Source organism: Solanum tuberosum, unplaced genomic scaffold (assembly GCF_000226075.1).
Source record: "Solanum tuberosum cultivar DM 1-3 516 R44 unplaced genomic scaffold, SolTub_3.0 scf00026, whole genome shotgun sequence".
NCBI classification, from domain to species: Eukaryota; Viridiplantae; Streptophyta; class Magnoliopsida; order Solanales; family Solanaceae; genus Solanum; species Solanum tuberosum.
The window spans coordinates 873,225-890,016 of NW_006238952.1; the positions used below are offsets into that span (position 1 = coordinate 873,225).

Consider the following 16,792-nt stretch of genomic DNA (forward strand, 5'->3'; position numbering starts at 1 on the left):
CTCGTGGAGGTAGAGAGGCTGTTTCCGGGAGACCCTCAGCTCAAGAACAACAAATCTAAGTGACAGGAGAGATATAAATAAAACATAACAGCCAATACAATTAAATTGAACATAAATTGTATAAATTGATTTATCTACAAAGATAATAAAGAAATGTTTTTTTTTTCAAAAAATGACGTTGAACTATGTTACGCCTCTCTACCTTCTCAATGTAGGTAAGGTCACTCTACCCTCCCCAGGCCCCACCTATGAAATTACATTGGGTTTGTTGTTGTAAACTATATTACATTAAAAGGAAAAATTACCACATAAGTCGTTAAGTGCTTAAGATGGTACTCCATCCGTTCACTTTTACTTGTCCACTTTGGATTTTGCGCGATATTTGAGAAATGATGATTAAGTATGAGTATTTTCCCATAGCAATTAATTTATGTATTGGTTTAGGTCCTTGCAAATAATTTGAGGAATAAGTAATCAATGTTGAGGGTAAAAAGAAGAAAAAATTAATTGTCTTTCTCATAAAATATTAAAACTAATAAGTAAAAGTGAAAATCTATTTTTGGAATATTGGAAAATTAAAAATGCACCGAAGGAGTAGATTCTAGTAGTAGGAATGAAAACAAGAAAAGAAAAAGAAAGTTAGAAAAGGAATCAGATAAATGTGAGGAAAAAAAGAGAAGCAAAAAGGGAAGGAAAAGAAAAATTGTTTAAAAGCCTTGCAGGATACAGGTTTCGATCTCTTATCAAAGAGATCCAATTGACTCATCAAATACCTTTTCAACCAAAGCACCTGATGCCTCTGTGTCTCTGGTGCTCACTTTATTATTTGAGTGGCTCTATTCATTTTTTATATAAATTCACAGGTTCCGCATTGGAAGTAATGGGTGCTCGAGCACCCACCAGGGCCTACATGGGTCCTCCCTTGGTTGTTGTTAGTCATACTCATTTTTTTTATCAATTAAAAGGTTTCATTGATAATAACAAGGTCACTTGGCCGTATACAAGTGATATACCAAAAAGAGGAGAAACCTATAAAAATATGATTCTCTTCAAAGACACCTAATCCTCTTTACAAATAGGAACTACATAGGTGCTCCAAAAGAAAATAAGGGATCAGAGACTACTCCTCAATCGAGTGAAGCTCATCTCCACCCCTTCAAAAGCTCTCCAATTCCTCTATTTCCAAATGACCCACATCAAAGCAAGAGAAGTAACATTCCAAGCCTTATGCCTTCTTCTCCTAGCTCCACTCATCCAATTGAGCATCAACTCTTTAACGATTCTTGGTATAACCCAATAAACTCCAAACCATCTAAAGATATCCTCACTATGTGGGACTACACCCTCTTCTGCTTGGAAGTTACAATCCAACTTCTGATTATTTGTTTCCGTTGTTTGTGGTTTCAGAGATGTAGCTTATTATGTGATTATATCTTAATATGATTCATCTTGTAGTTTTTCATACCTTATATCTGCCCCAAAATATTACAGTTGACCTTGTCTGCCTGCTTAACACTGGTTTATGCATGTCTGACAGAAATAATAGAGGAGATGGTGAATCAGAAGATGGAAATTGAGGCAGTTGATATTGCCTATACTTTTGGAATTGAGGACAGATTTAACTCTCAGAAACTTGTGACAACATTTTTACGAGAATCTAAAGAGCCACTGAAGAAGATGAAGGGAAAGTGGCAAGGCTCACTTGCTGCTGTGGTAATTATTGAGTTTTATTCCAATACTGATAGCTCTCCTGCCTTGATTTCTCTGCTGATATCCTGAAGTTAACTGTGCATTTTTTTTTGTACAGCATGAAGCAAAAAAGAAGCACTTGGCTGCTCTTAGATCTGTCATCAAATGTTCAAGACGCCATAGTATTGATCTTTCAAAACTTCTTCCGGGGTGGAAAATCAATGAGCAAATAATGGGCTTGGAGAAAGAAATTGAAGTAGGTGAGAGGAAGATGGTACAAAAGAGAAAAAATGATGAAACTGAGTCATCTGGAATGATCAGCAACAAAGAGGCGAAACAATCACATTTACCAAATCCACAGCTACAACAGGAAAGAGTTGTTAATCATATCGATAGCAACACAATCTTGTTAGAAGGTGGAACTGCTGGCCACATGTTTGGTTTGTCCCCATCAGTATTGCATGGACCTGGAGGTCATGGAAGGACTTTAATGGATAATACACCCACACAAATAGGAAGTCATCATACTGGTCAGTTATATGGACTGCGTGGTGATGTAGCTGTGTACGACAGACTGGCCTCCCACAGCTATGCTTATGGGTCATCATCGTACTTGGCAGGTTCTATAAGGTTGCCAAACACCAAAACTGGTGATGCTTATAGGCCACCACCGTACTTGGCCGGTTCTACAGGGTTACCAAACACCAAACCTGGTGATGCTTATAGACCACCACCATACTTGGAAGGCTCTAGGGGATTGCCAAACGCCATACCCACTGATGTTGCTGGCCGAAGCTCTGCATCTAACCCCTATCAGTTTGGTGATACTGTTGCAACAAGTGAACTCTACAGGAGCAGTGGCTTGCGAGCAGTTGATGTTGTTCCACCTGCTGCCTCTGCTCATCATTCGTCCTACTTGTACACTGGACCAGATAGTTTTGCCTTGGGTAGGCATTACCTTCAACCTTAATCTCCCTTTCTGTAGTATAGCCAGTCTTGAAGTGATTTCTCTAAAGAAGTCTCTCGAGACGCGGGCGCTGAAATGTTTAGTTACTGTGAAACTCTGGGATATTTTTGAAGCTTAGATAGTGAAGTCTAAACTCTACCTAGCAAAATTTCATTTGTCTGGGAAGACTTAAATTAAAATCTCTCCGAGACAAAATGACTTAAACCTGCTTCGTATTTATTTTCTCTCGTTCTGTCCTTTTCCCCTTTTATTCTCTATTTGCTTCAATCCAGAAGGTAAAAGCTTCGACTCGTTATTCCTATTAAAGACCGACTCATTTGCAAAGTAATTAGATGAAAAATAGAAGAGTTGATGGGTGTGCTTGATATTAATGTTTTCATGAGTGATGCTGTACTTGCTGTAAAATAATTTACTTGGAGAACCTCATTCTGTTGATCATTTTAGGGGTATTCTGTTTGGCATAAAAGGATTATAAGAACTTCTAGCAAGTTAAATGTGAGAAATGGATTTTAATTAAGAGTGTGACGTTGTTAGTTCTGAGTACTAAAGCTAAAATCAGTTTTTACATGTCCGTGGAAGAAAGTGAAGTTTCGGAGGACATTGACTAGGGTAGAAGGTTAATAGATAGTGTAGTGTAGAGTATTGTATTGCTTATTTTCCTTTATAAGTAGGTTGTTGTATTGTTATGTAGTTTTTTGTCTTCGCAATTCTGTTATTATCTACTATCACTTGTACTTGTTACTTACTATATCTCTTGTACTTTATTGCACTATTTTATATTAGTTAATTTTTTTATTTTCTTAATATTTGCTTTGATTGTATTTTTATTGAGTGAAATATTTATCGAAAATTGTCTTTCTATCTCTCTCAAAGTAGGGGTAAGATAACAATCTTTCTATATCTTTTGAAGTAGGGGTAAGGTAATGAAAAGTGACGTTGGAACAAATTGATGTACTTTCTCTATTCCAAATTTATTAACTAAATTTGTGAGGCAACATACACCTATTAAGAAAAACATTCAAAAACATAATTTAAATCATATTTTTCACTATGTTCTTTGTGAAATCATAAATATAACTTTGTAAGTACTTCCTTTGTCCAACAATAGTTGTCCACTATACTATTTTGAATTGTCTAACAATATTTGTCCACTTTATGAAATTAATGAATAATTTAACACTGAGTTCCTAATTTACTCTTATCGTTAATTATAATCAATTTTCAATTACATTTTTCAAGATTTTGTATTTATTATATTCAAAGGGTGATATTAGTACAATTACCCTTCTATTTATAATTTCTTAAAAAGTGTGCAAAGTCAATAGTGGACTACTATTGTTGGACATAGGAAGTAGTTTAATTTATCTCCTTATTAAATATAAAACTTTAATAAATGAAAGGATAAAGGGAAAATGGACAAATATACCCCCGAACTATCATAAATGGTATGCAGATACCCTCCGTTATACTTTTGGGACATTGGTGCCCCTGCCGTCCAAAAACTAGAGCATATATGCCCTTCACTCTAACGGAAGACAAAATAGGGACATGTGACACAATCTTATCCATCGGTCCGATATTTAATAAATGTCGGATCGGTGAATAAGATTGTAACACGTGTATGTCCGTTAGTATAAATGGGTATATATGCTCTAATTTTTGGACGGCAGGGGCACCAATGTCCCAAAAGTATGACGAAGGGTATTTGCTAACCATTTGCGATAGTTCGAGAGATATATTTGTCCTTTTTCCCAAGGAAAAATATGGAAAAAGATGCAAACATCCCTATTTTAAACTTTGAACAATTCAATTATTTTGAGCAATAGAAAAAACACTAAAAATTCAGTTAATATATAATAAAGGGAGTATAAAATATAGTAATCCACTATTTAATTGAGTTTTTGCAGTTTTTCGGAAATAGAGAGAATTAAAATAGAGTGCCAAACGAGACGCAGCCCGACCAAGGGCAATATCGTAAACGTACTCTAGTTTTTCTCCGGTATACAGAACCGGGCTTTCATAAACCTTTATGCACTTTGGGGTTTTTCTTGTATCGGCTACTAAGAGCTGCAAAAGTGAAGAAGTGACACAAAAATGGTGAGGTTAACGGCGGACCTGATTTGGAAAAGCCCTCACTTCTTCAATGCCATTCGCGAACGCGAGTTAGATCTTCGAGGTTTTTTCTTCAACCCTAATCTTTGCTTTTTTTCAACTTCAATACATCGTTCTATACAAAACTCTTGAATGGAGAAGCTTAATGTTTCATTTTACTATGTTATTATGCATAGGTAATAAGATTCCGGTCATTGAGAATTTAGGTGCAACCGAGGTCAGTTTTTTTTATAAAAAAAATCAACTTTAGTTTTCCGGAAGTAGTTTCTGAAGCTTTATATTTTGGTTACAGGATCAGTTTGACACGATTGATTTATCTGATAATGAGATTGTTAAACTGGAGAATTTTCCATATCTGAATCGACTTGGAACTTTACTAATGAACAACAATAGAATTACGCGTATCAACCCTAACATTGGAGGTGAGATATTAGACAGTTGAAGTATTGCACTTTAATCATACGTCTATTAACGAGACATTTGTTCGTGTTTTTTTTTTTCGTGATGTTGCAGAGTTTCTGCCAAAATTGCATACTTTGATTATTACTAGCAACAGACTTACGAATTTGGTTGAAATTGACCCGCTTGCGTCTCTCCCAAAGCTGAAGTTTCTTAGTCTTCTTGAGAACAATATCACAAAGAGACCAAATTATCGCCTTTATGTCATTCACAAGTTGAAGTCCTTGCGTTTGCTGGATTTCAGGAAAGTCAAACAAAAGGTTGGTTTGCTCATTCCTTCCACCTCTTCAATTAAATGATGTTGGAACTCTTCAAATATGTTCATAGATCAGCTTGTGGTTTTAGTTAACTTTGTCTTTCTATTTGGATTGAACTAGGTGCCATCCAGAATTTGCTCAAAATGCAAGAAATTGTATAAAATTAATTACATATCTTGCAGTCGAATTAAAAAAGAAACATTGAATGGGTTCCCAATCTTGAAGAAGGTTACTAGCCTTTTCTTCTTTGTTTGCAAAGGCTCCGTCAATTAAGTTGGAGGTGTTCGGTATGTTGTCTGAAGTAGTTGCATACATAGATGAATGACAGACCTTGTAAATCTGTTTGCTAGAATTTTAAATGGAAATGGAGATGATAGACATTACCTCCTTGAACAGGTCAAACCTCAAGATAAGTTGTGCCTAAATGAAAAATATTGCAGGTCTCCTTGAATAGTGCTGTCTATGTATTTGGCCTTTTTAATATGAAATTTATCATTTTAAAAAGCTTGTAATTTATCTTAAAGCAGAGGACATGACTAGCTCTCCACATATAGATGTAAGTACAATGACTATTACTAGAACTTGTTAAGTCCCACATCGGTGGTGGTAGGCAAAATTGGTATATAGTCTTGGACAATCCTCACCTCTTGAGCTAGCTTTTGGGGTTGAGTTAGGTCCAAGATCCATTTCTTTACAAAACTTAAATGTATCGTTAGAACAGTCTTGCTTGCTTGTCTTGAATTTAATCTGTTGTTGTTTGCTTTATGAGATTGCCAATGATTAAGTGTTCTTTTTTTGAGATATTCTGGGATTTGACACACAATGTCGACATGTATAATGTTACTAATATACACTCTTTAACTTCTCTATATAAACATACAACTATTTTCTCCAGCAAAAATCTATGCTTGCTCATCTCTTCATTCACTGATGTTCTATAGTTACTAGGTGTTTCTATCTTCATGCTAGAATTTCTAGGGCATGTTCTTTAAGTTTGTCTTAAAGTGTGGTAATCAAACCTTGCTTTTGTACTTTAAACTGCTGCATATTGAGCTGTCACATCTAACTTTGTTGCTATAGGAGAGATTGGAAGCAAGCAAATTATTTGCATCACAAGAAGCTGAAGAGCAGGTCAAAAAGGAATCAGTGAAGACTGTACCTGTTGAGGTTGCGGTGCCTGCTGAGGAACCAAAGGAAGCTCAAGCATCTAAGCCAGTTGCTCCAACACCTGAGCAAATAATAGCAATTAAGGTACAATACTCAGTTATCAGTTACTGTTTCTTTTTACCCGTTCTTTCTTCCTCTTCTCGGATGCTTTCTAAGAATTAGGATGGTGGAACAGATTGTTTGGATACGTGTCTATATGATGAGGGCTGTTCGTCGTATGAAATATGGATAGGACCAACCTATTCACTGTCTCTGCACAAGAAGTCAACTACTCAATATCTGCTTTATGTTTCTGTTTTGTGTTTTTGGCTAGCCTTCAGCTGCAAGTGACAATCACCACCGCCGCCGCCAAAAAAAAATAACACTTGTTCAGATCTATGAAACAATTTTCTGCCCTTCTAAAGCTTACAAATCAACTAGTTTCAGCAACACAACCAAACATAAAATGAAATATTTTTTTAGAAGACACTGGTTAACAAAAGCTATCTTCATGATAGGTTATATAGAGCAGAACAATTATTAAGAAAAGCTACATATTGTATCATAGAAGCACAGTATCTTCTGTGGATGGAGGCTACATATTTCATTTTTTTAAAGAAAAGTCATCAGACTCTTAGACATTTCTTGGAGTGACTTGTCGGTCAGAGTCAAATAGGTAACTTTTTATGCTAATAGGAGCACCCTATGTCCACTGAATTTCTTGCTTATGTCAATGAACCGTTGCCAAAGAGAGGCTAGAAGGAGCTTATACGTATTGGGCTTAATGCACTAATCTTTTCTCATTAATGGTAAATTTGGTCTAATTATGGAATTGTACCTGGTAAATTGAAGCATGCTGAACGCCTCTCCTGTCACGGATTTGTGTAAAAGAGACCACTCCAGAAATGAATAGAACAGTCTTTTCCTTTTGCTGGTTGACTTAATTGTATTTTTTTTGTATGTGCAGGCTGCCATTGTGAATTCCCAGACTCTTGAGGAGGTGGCTAGACTTGAACAGGTGATGCATAAAGTTTTGATTTACTGAAATTAGTGTTTTTGTCATTTTCCCCCTTATGAAGACCTTGCTCAGATTCCCTTTCTTTTTCTGGCATGTTTTGTGTTACTTATGATGATGTGTAAAATTGTGCAGGCATTGAAGTCGGGCCAGCTTCCTGCAGATTTAAATATTGGTGATCATGATGTTACTGCTAAAAAAGAAGATGCCAAAGAAGACAAGATGGTAACAGATAGCGATGATAAAGCTAACAAGACGGAGGAAAATGTACCTGAACAGAAACCTGATGGTCCTACAGATATGGAGCAGGTACAAATTACTATAAATAAAAATTTAATGACTCTGTCTTCTCTTCTCTTATGTTGTACTTCCTCTTGTTTAAGTTTGCTGGGTTTATATTTGCATTAGCTTACAAGAAGAAGAATATCATTGGGGTTATAACATAGTTACATAACTGTTGCATGCTTAAAATTTGGAGCACTGTGCCAGGGTTATGAGAACCGTTCCTAATTGCTATAGTAGACTTGTCTAATTGTATATTGCCCTTTTGACTCGCACTGTATTTCAGAAAACTGCATTGTATTGTCTTGTCACCTGATTTCCTCTTCCTGCTTCTCTTTTTCAGGAGTAGTCACCCTGGGTTATCATGTGTAATTGAGTTAAGACATTCAAAAGCCAGTACATTCAGTCATGCACAGTTATCCGTGTATGAGGAGCGCTTCTTTTTGAAGTGAGGGGATTAGTTAATCGATGTAACTGAAGCCATTGTATTCTGCTGTGTACTAAGACCTTTTCTTGCATTTTGATTCTAAAAGACTAAGTAGCTGCCAAGTTTAGCAAATCGTAGCTTGAAAGCATCAGGTGACAAGCTGAATTAGTGTGTCAAAAGTTGTATTAAACAAAAAAAGAAGTTTGGTAAGCCTTGTCTTTTTATTTATTCTCTTACATCTAATGAACTGAATGAAAGTCTATACATATCTGCTAAATTTATCAAATCATAGCTTCAAACATCAGGAACACCCCAAAAACAAAGGCTTGGCATTTATTGTCATTCTGTGAAAGTTGGTGATGTCCGCAACTTAATAGATAGAATATCGACAACCAAAGCCATCTTGGTTGAAGCTTCATGTTCACAATTTCACATTATTAACAAATGTATATCTTCATAAAATAGATTTGACAAAATAAGGTGCACTATGGTTAGCTTCTCTATCTTTTAGTAGAATAGATTGTGTAGGTTAAATACATGATCATCAATATTATACAAGGATCATAAGAGTTTATACATTGTTGAAAGAATTCTGTGGCATGTCTTTACATGTATGAATGGACTATATCTAAAACTATACAAAAAATTACTCATATACAGTGAGCTATATCGTGTTGTTATTACCTACATTACAGTATAGATGTATCAGATAAATGGATACGCTGGCTTCACCTGTTGGTGACAACTGGATTTCCGTTCGTATCAGACAATTGGATACTCTGGCTTGACTGGTTAATGACAACAGGATTTCCAGATTCATCTAAATGGATCATAGCAACATCACCAGGCTTGAAATCCCCAGAAAGTACAGATTCACACAGGAGATCTTCAACCATTTGAGTAACAGCCCTCCTCAGAGGGCGTGCACCATAGTTTCTATCAAATCCTTGTTGGCATATTAGGTCCATTACTGCTTCTGATACCTCCAAACTTATTCCTAATGAAACAAGCCTAGCTCTTACCTCCTGCAACATCAGGTTCAGTATCTCGAGCATCTGAAACAAAAAATACAAAGCAGTTACTCACAGTAGCCAATTGCTTTCTCAAGATTTGTGCCAGAATAAAAGATCACCCTATGGTCCATTTCAGTTCTCAGATCAATGCAACTTCTTGAATCAAACTAGAGGTCATCAAATAGGTTACAAGATGCAGAGGTATATTATACGAACCTGAGGCTTCTCTAGTGGACGGAATACCACTACTTCATCTATCCTATTCAGTAACTCTGGACGGAAGTATGTTTTGAGCTCCTCCATCACTATTGCTTTCATACCAGCATAGGAGGCAGCTGACTCATCGTCAGCAAGCAAGAAGCCGATAGTATTCTGTCTACCCTTTACAATGGCTGTTGAACCCACATTAGAAGTCATAACTATCAAGGCGTTCTTAAATGACACTCTTCTTCCCTGTTGAATCAAGTTCCATAATTAGCAATGCCAAGATCCAAGGATAAATAAATTCTTCAGTTAAATGTATTTGAGACAAGTTTTACAATCTATCTCATCGAATATTTAAAATCAAACCTGAGAGTCTGTTAGGTGACCATCTTCAAACAACTGAAGGAGAATATTGAATATGTCGGGATGAGCCTTTTCAATCTCATCTAGCAGCACTACAGTGAAGGGCTTTCTTCGGATAGCTTCAGTAAGAGTCCCTCCTTCTCCATAGCCTACATAACCGGGAGGCGATCCAATTAACTTGCTCACAGTATGCCGCTCCATGTATTCACTCATATCCAATCTTAGCATGGCAGATTCCTGGGCAACACCAAAAGATACAGTGAGTACATCGAATCCAAAAAAACCAAGTATCCCGTGGAATTAGTCGAGGTGCACGAAAGCTAGCCCAAACAACCACGGTCATCAAAAAATAAAAACCCACAAAACCAAGTGATCCTTAAAACAGAACAAAACAAAAGAAAACAAATATTACTCTAGCAATCTGATGATAAACTAAAAAAAGTAGATGTACAATTCTCGATGATGAAATTCTTCTTGATGAAATCTTATCCCCAATTTCGGATGAATTTATTTGATTCAATCTTTGCACTAAAGTCACAAACCATCTAGAACCAAGAGATTCAAATTCAAAGTAATGAAAAGATTAAAAGCACATGTACACTTGAGCACGTTCAGTAATTTTGATTTATTTTTTGACAGATTAGGTGATTAAAGACTTCTTAGGTTCTTTCTTATGGGATCGGTGAGGGGGATGCAAGGATCTAGTTAATGTAAGGAATTTTTCAGATACATAAAAAATGTTATTCTTCATTTCATTATTGAAATGGCTGAAGGAATAATCTGATCCTGGCAATGGAAAAAGAGATTTGAAATAATCCAGTAATAGAGCCACTAGTATGTCTAAACTTGAAGTACTCCAACAACATTAATTGGTGGTGTCTCCAACACTTCACATAATAGCCAAAGAAACCTAGAATGGCCACACAGCACGGCCTTCGGCACCCTTTCCCTCTCTCTTTCTTTATTACTTTGTGTCCAGGACCAGCTAAAACACAATCGCCAGATCATACTATCATAGTTTAATACTTTGTTACCCAAATAACCACTACTACCAGCAACCTAGAAAATCCATCAGCATCAAAAAGGTCCTAAAGAACACTACTGCTATCATCATTACCTATATCCATTGCTACAGAAGTGGCTGGATTGCAACTTTTTGGACAAAATTAACTTCAGTGGCAAAAACTTGGTAACTGTCTGGTGAAAACTAAGGCATCTAGAATGAAAGATCGAAGCAGATTTCTTATCTTAAATTATTCTTCTCAAATTCAGACAAACTAATAAAGGTAGACTTTGTTTAGCCCAAATTATGAAGCCAGGAATCCTGATCAATAGTTCTACATTAGATGACCAAAATTATGGGGAAGCAATTTCAATTATAAAGGTTTATATTTCTACTCAATTGTTTAATCTAGAGACATGTCTTTTTGATGAATAATGCGAAACAATTTATTTTATTAATACTTACAGAACCAAAATAAGATGCTGCCAAAGCTTTAGCCAGTTCAGATTTTCCAACTCCAGTAGGACCACAGAAGAGCATTGCCGAAATTGGTCTATTTGGGTGCTTGAGGCCAGTTCTGGATCTCTTAACAGCCCGACAAATAGATGTAACAGCCTCATCCTGACCAACAACCCTTTTCTTAAGCTGCTCATCAAGACCAACCAGAAGCATTCTTTCATCAACAGTAAGCTGCTTAAGGGGAATGCCTGTCCAGAGTGAAGCAACTGCTGCTATTTCCTCAGGTCCAACTAATGGGGGTCTAGAATAAGATCAAAGAATTTAAGTTAATTTACTTCTGATTTAAATTTATGACTTCTGAGTTCTGACAATCTTTGTTCTATTATAATGCCCTTTGTGGGACATGGAAGCAGATACGTACTCATGTTCATCAGATGTAGAAGACGAAGCTGGCTGCAAATGAAGTTCACTGTCATCATCCAAACGAGACACATCATCATTTCCAGTCAGCTTGCTAGCCAGGATCTGTTAGTAGAGTGGGCATAGGTTCTTGTATTTAGACAACATAAGGAAGTACAATCTTTTAACGACATGCAAAATCTAGAGATATTGTGTAACATTTAAGTATAGTTACCACTTCATGCATGGTTTGAACAGCTCTAATTTCCTGCCAATAATCACTTGGTGATTGTGAGAGTACAGATATCTGCTGTTCCTTTCTTCTTTTGTGAGCTTGCATACGAGATTTACTACCAGCCTCATCAATAAGATCAATAGCTTTGTCAGGAAGATACCTATCCGGTATATATCTTGATGATAGTTCCACAGCAGCATTTATGGCTTCCAAACTGTACCTACACTTATGATGTGACTCATATTTTTCACGCAACCCCAACAGTATCTGGACAGCATCCGCCTATATAATTTTGGAAGAGGAATATCTGTTAGGACATTACATACTCACTTAAGCATACATAGCATAGAGTATTATTCACCTGACTTGGTTCATTAATCAAGATGGGCTGGAACCTTCGGGCAAAGGCCTTGTCTTTCTCAATATGCAATCTGAACTCATCCATGGTGGTCGATGCAATACACTGTTACATGAAAAAAAATTATGCACAAAGTCCATAAAATCCAGATTTTAAACATCAAATGATCATTTGAATTTAAACAACTTAATATCAAAGGATTTGCATAGATGGGCAACATACATAGACGTATAACACACATATTAAGACATACGAGTGTAAAAGGATAACCAGTGTTTTTTCAGCAGGATCTTTTTCTCTATTTTGTAAATTTAATGTTGAAAGAGAAACTTATATTTGATAGGAACCTTAAAGAACAAGCAGGTCAAGGGACAACAAGAGGATAAAAAACCATATTCTCAAAGAATACAGTTGAGTTACACCAACCAACGCCCAAAAATTTAATTCATCATTGCTGAAGGAACTATGCATGCATCAATGGTGAACCTTCTTCGCCTATCTACAGATTAAACAATAATTTATTTGACAAGTATATTACACTTTTTACGTCTAAGAATGGAAACCCACCTTAATGAACTGCATAGAGTAATGCAGGGAACCAGAATAGGAATTACCTGCAGTTCACCACGGCCAAGTGTTGGTTTTAGCAAATTAGCAATGTCAAGACCAGAGCCCTTATTTCCCCGTCCAACTGTGCCAGCACCAACAAGGGTGTGGACCTCATCTATGAATAGAATGATATGGCCTGCAAATTATGTCACTAGGCTTAGCCAATGACCAAAGAATTTAACCAAATCTTACTTCCATTCTATGCTCACCTGACTCTTTTACATCCTTAATTAATGTAGTCACACGCGCCTCTAGTTCACCCCTCTCCTTTGCACCTGAAATCAATAGGCCAATGTCTAAAGACATTACCCGTTTTTTCTGTGTACATAGCAGAAAACCACTAGTTAAGTTGATGCAGCAGCTAGTGGAACAAGAATATAGGAGATGCATATTAGATGGCTAAATGGGTCAAAGAATCCCAAAAAGGGAAAATCAGAATATGAATTCATTGCAAAGCTCACCATTAAGAATGCAGGAATATTTCCCTCAGCAATGTTTATTGCAAGCCCTTCAGCTATCGCTGTTTTCCCAACTCCAGCTTGACCAAGCAGAATAGGATTGTTTTTGGTTCGACGGCAGAGTATCTCGATCATTCTCTGAACTTCAGTCTCCCTACCAATTACTGGGTCTATAAGGCCCTCACTTGCACGGGCAGTAAGATCTACACAAAATTGCTCCAGAGCATTTTTCTCTGCTGGAAACAAACCTCATTTGAGATAGTATGCCAAAACAAACACTATCAAGAAGTGAGAGAAATTGGCCGTACCTTTTGCTTGCTCAGCAGATCTGTCAATAGTTATTTTTCCAGGAAAGGATTTCTCACGTGATCTTTTGAACGAAATTGGGTCTCTACCATCTTTAGCAAGTTCTCCTTGAAGCCTGGAAACTGCCTCAGCTGCCAGACGATTTACATTTGCTCCTAACCTGAAATTAGGTCAGTCTACCCTTCATGCAATTCTTTTATGCGTTACGTGTAAAGACGACAGAAAGATAATCATATTGCAAGACAGAAGGCATATTACACTCAATCAGGAAGGTAAAGAGGAATATTGACCAAGCTGATTGCATTGTAGAATATAAATTTTACAACACACAAGAAATCAGTATGCATTGTTATCACTCTCTGGTATCTTCTATGCCTTGGGAGCCAGAACAGCACTAAATGGAATTGTATCCAGAATGTAAAATATGGCAAGCAAGAATAGATGAGTTAAGGACGATTTTCTACCGAATCTCCTAACTCCATTCCTAGTATGGAACTACAAGTTGTTTGATTCCTATTAAACAGTCACAGACAACCTTCTGTTCCTCAAATTTAGAAGCTATTTTGGATCTCAAAATAAGCAGCATTAGCTAATCTATTCGTGATCCCAAGACGTTTTTGCTGATCAAAAAGCATACTACTTTTGTTCTTACATAGTCTCCTCATCCACTATTGCTTGCTCAATCAAAAAACGAACAGTTCATATACAGAAAACAAAATTACTAGATGGTAAAAAAAAGGATTTCTTTAAGCGACTACAAGTAATACCTCTTGAGCACACGACCAGCGCTGCCATCATCAACAGTAAACAAACCAATAGCAATATGCTCAGGAGCAATATAATTATACCCCATGGTCCTTGAATACTCAACCGCAGCCTCAAAAACCCGCTTGGTACTTGAAGAAAAGGCCACATCAGTAGCTGAGGTAGCAGAAGCGGAGTCCTGAGAACCCAATTTTGCTGTATCGTCCTCTGAGTCACCAAGCCATATGCTCCGAACAGCTTCACGGGCCTTATCAATAGTTATCCGAGAACCAAGAAACCCACCAGGACTCCGATCCTCCGCGATAAGACCAAGTAAAAGGTGTTGGGTGTTCACCATATCTTTACCCAAAGCCTTTGCTTCCTTCTGGGAGAACATCACAGCTTTAATCGATCTCTCGGTAAATCTCTCGAACACCCCAGATACAATATACAAAGAACGCTTGATTTTACGAGAAACAGAGCTGCTGGGTCGATGAGAAAGGGAAATCCCAAAAAGGGTCGAAGTAGAACTGCTAGTACTACAAGCAGCAGAAGCAGTAGCTGTGGTAGCAACATGAGAAGAAGGAGGAGGACAATATGGGAAAAGGGAGAGAACACTTTGACATCTCCTATGAGGGTACACAGAAACATATCGATTGAAGCTGATAGTAGAGTTGACAGAAAGTGGAGAAGAACACGATAACTCCATTGAAGAACACCCACAAAATTCTTCAGGTAAATATAAATTACAACTAAAAATCAACACACAAAAAAAGAAAAAAAAAAGATGAAGAATGGAAAGTCAAAAGGGGAAGATGAAGTACTTTTTATAAGGATTTACGAACTGTATAGTAATTTATATATATAAGAAAAATTGTGTTAAATTTCTTTCGCGGAAAAGTTGGAATTGGCGATTGGAGAAGACAACACGTTAAAGGCAAGTTTTTTTGGTGGAAAAAAAGGGGAGAAAATGTGTTAAATTTGTGTTCAAAAGAGTCTGTGCCCAGAAAAAATGACTTTTCTCTGAACATGCCAAAACCTGTCTTTTTTTATACTGCTACCAAAATGAAAAAAAATAAGAGAACAAATTGTATTTTCCTGTTTAGAGACCGGGTATGGGGAAAATTTTGTTGAGAACATCATCCCCGAAAGGAGTTTACAGTGCGTGATTTGAATTTAATCGAAGCTCCAACATGAACTTCGAACACCGGGTGAGAAATAAAAAAAAATGTTTTTTATGTCTTATTACCCACAAAAAAAATGATAATAGTATTATTTTTGTAATAATATTACACTATACAACTCACACAATATATAATAATTGAAACGTATATACTAAGTAAATTTTAGACTTTAATATTATCAATAACATTTTTTGTTAATTAAGTTAATATATTAATATATATACTTTGAAACCAGTTGATATTTATGCCCTCCAACTTTGGATGGATATAAATACACACTTAAATTTGTATAAAATTGAACAAATTGACGAACACATATCTAGGATACCGCATAGAACGTGAATTATCATGTAAGATGTGAATATCTACTTGTTCAACTCTACACAATTTTAAGTTTCTACTTAAACATATTCAAATTTGAAGAAGATGTCAATTAAGACGAAATTAAAAGAGTATATTTATGTATCACACTTTACTTATAACTTTTTTTTGATCGAGTTAACTTACAAACATATTGACTATATTCGTTATTGAATAGTGGAGTGTTGTTTACTTCTCAATATTTGTATTAATATTATTATTTTTAAAAACTACAATTATGATGCCTAATCCAGCCTGAGGTCCCCAGGGGTGGGGTGTGTGTGAATAGGGATGGAGATATAATTAAGTAATAATAGAATCCAGTAGGAGCACGCAATTCTTTGGACACAAGGCAGGAGAAAAAGAAGCTTACGGAAAGGATGGCTTCTTTCCTTACTAATCAAAAAATAGAAATTCCCATCTTCCAGAGGCTTTCGCTTGCGGATAAAATATGTCCATTTTTATTTCTCTATACACATTTTTAAAAATGATCTTTTAAGGTTTATTGTTTTCCTGTTTACGTACTTCTTATAAATTAATTAAACTTTTCTAAAATACTAAGTTTCTGTTTCTTAATTTTATTATTTTGGATAAGTAACATGTTTACTTTAGATAAAATTAGGCATAACTTCCATTACAGGTGTATTGAATAGTTCAAGTACCTAAACTCTTAAAATACTCTTTCAAAATAAATACGGTACGTATGTAATTGATGTCAAATCCTCTTTCCCAAAGATCACTCT

The 16,792-nt window shown here is 36.2% G+C and overlaps 3 protein-coding genes across 4 annotated transcripts in view; 2 read left to right on the forward strand and 1 right to left on the reverse strand.

Moving 5' to 3' along the window:
- LOC102597366 (protein FRIGIDA-like) overlaps positions 1 to 2,962 on the forward strand; it is a 7,942-nt gene extending 4,980 nt beyond the window's left edge. The window contains exons 2-3 of the mRNA XM_006341379.2: positions 1,538 to 1,713; positions 1,808 to 2,962. Coding sequence (XP_006341441.1) covers positions 1,538 to 1,713; positions 1,808 to 2,659 — 1,028 coding nt within the window. The 3' untranslated portion in view covers positions 2,660 to 2,962. The remainder of the gene's footprint in view (positions 1 to 1,537; positions 1,714 to 1,807) is intronic.
- Positions 2,963 to 4,722: 1,760 nt separating this feature from the next.
- Positions 4,723 to 8,564, forward strand: LOC102597690 (U2 small nuclear ribonucleoprotein A'-like). Its single transcript, NM_001288010.1, is given in 8 exon segments — positions 4,723 to 4,832; positions 4,945 to 4,985; positions 5,061 to 5,190; positions 5,282 to 5,487; positions 6,565 to 6,735; positions 7,598 to 7,648; positions 7,781 to 7,954; positions 8,271 to 8,564. Coding segments are annotated over 8 exon segments (861 nt in total). The 5' UTR covers positions 4,723 to 4,750; the 3' UTR covers positions 8,277 to 8,564.
- Positions 8,565 to 8,820: 256 nt separating this feature from the next.
- On the reverse strand, positions 8,821 to 15,517 carry LOC102598011 (chaperone protein ClpD, chloroplastic). 2 transcript variants are annotated; one of them, XM_006341382.2, is made up of 12 exons: positions 14,529 to 15,517; positions 13,764 to 13,921; positions 13,459 to 13,688; positions 13,207 to 13,315; positions 13,003 to 13,133; positions 12,392 to 12,493; positions 12,031 to 12,312; positions 11,818 to 11,921; positions 11,403 to 11,697; positions 9,938 to 10,171; positions 9,584 to 9,820; positions 8,821 to 9,409 (listed from the first exon to the last, which is right to left on the reverse strand). In XM_006341382.2, the coding sequence occupies exons 1-12, from the start codon at positions 15,212 to 15,214 to the stop codon at positions 9,083 to 9,085; spliced, it is 2,895 nt and encodes a 964-aa protein (XP_006341444.1). In that variant the 5' UTR covers positions 15,215 to 15,517; the 3' UTR covers positions 8,821 to 9,082. The 2 variants fall into 2 exon arrangements, with proteins under 2 accessions (XP_006341444.1, XP_006341443.1); XM_006341381.2 differs by having other exon boundaries at positions 13,459 to 13,691; positions 14,529 to 15,516.
- Positions 15,518 to 16,792: the final 1,275 nt, after the last annotated feature.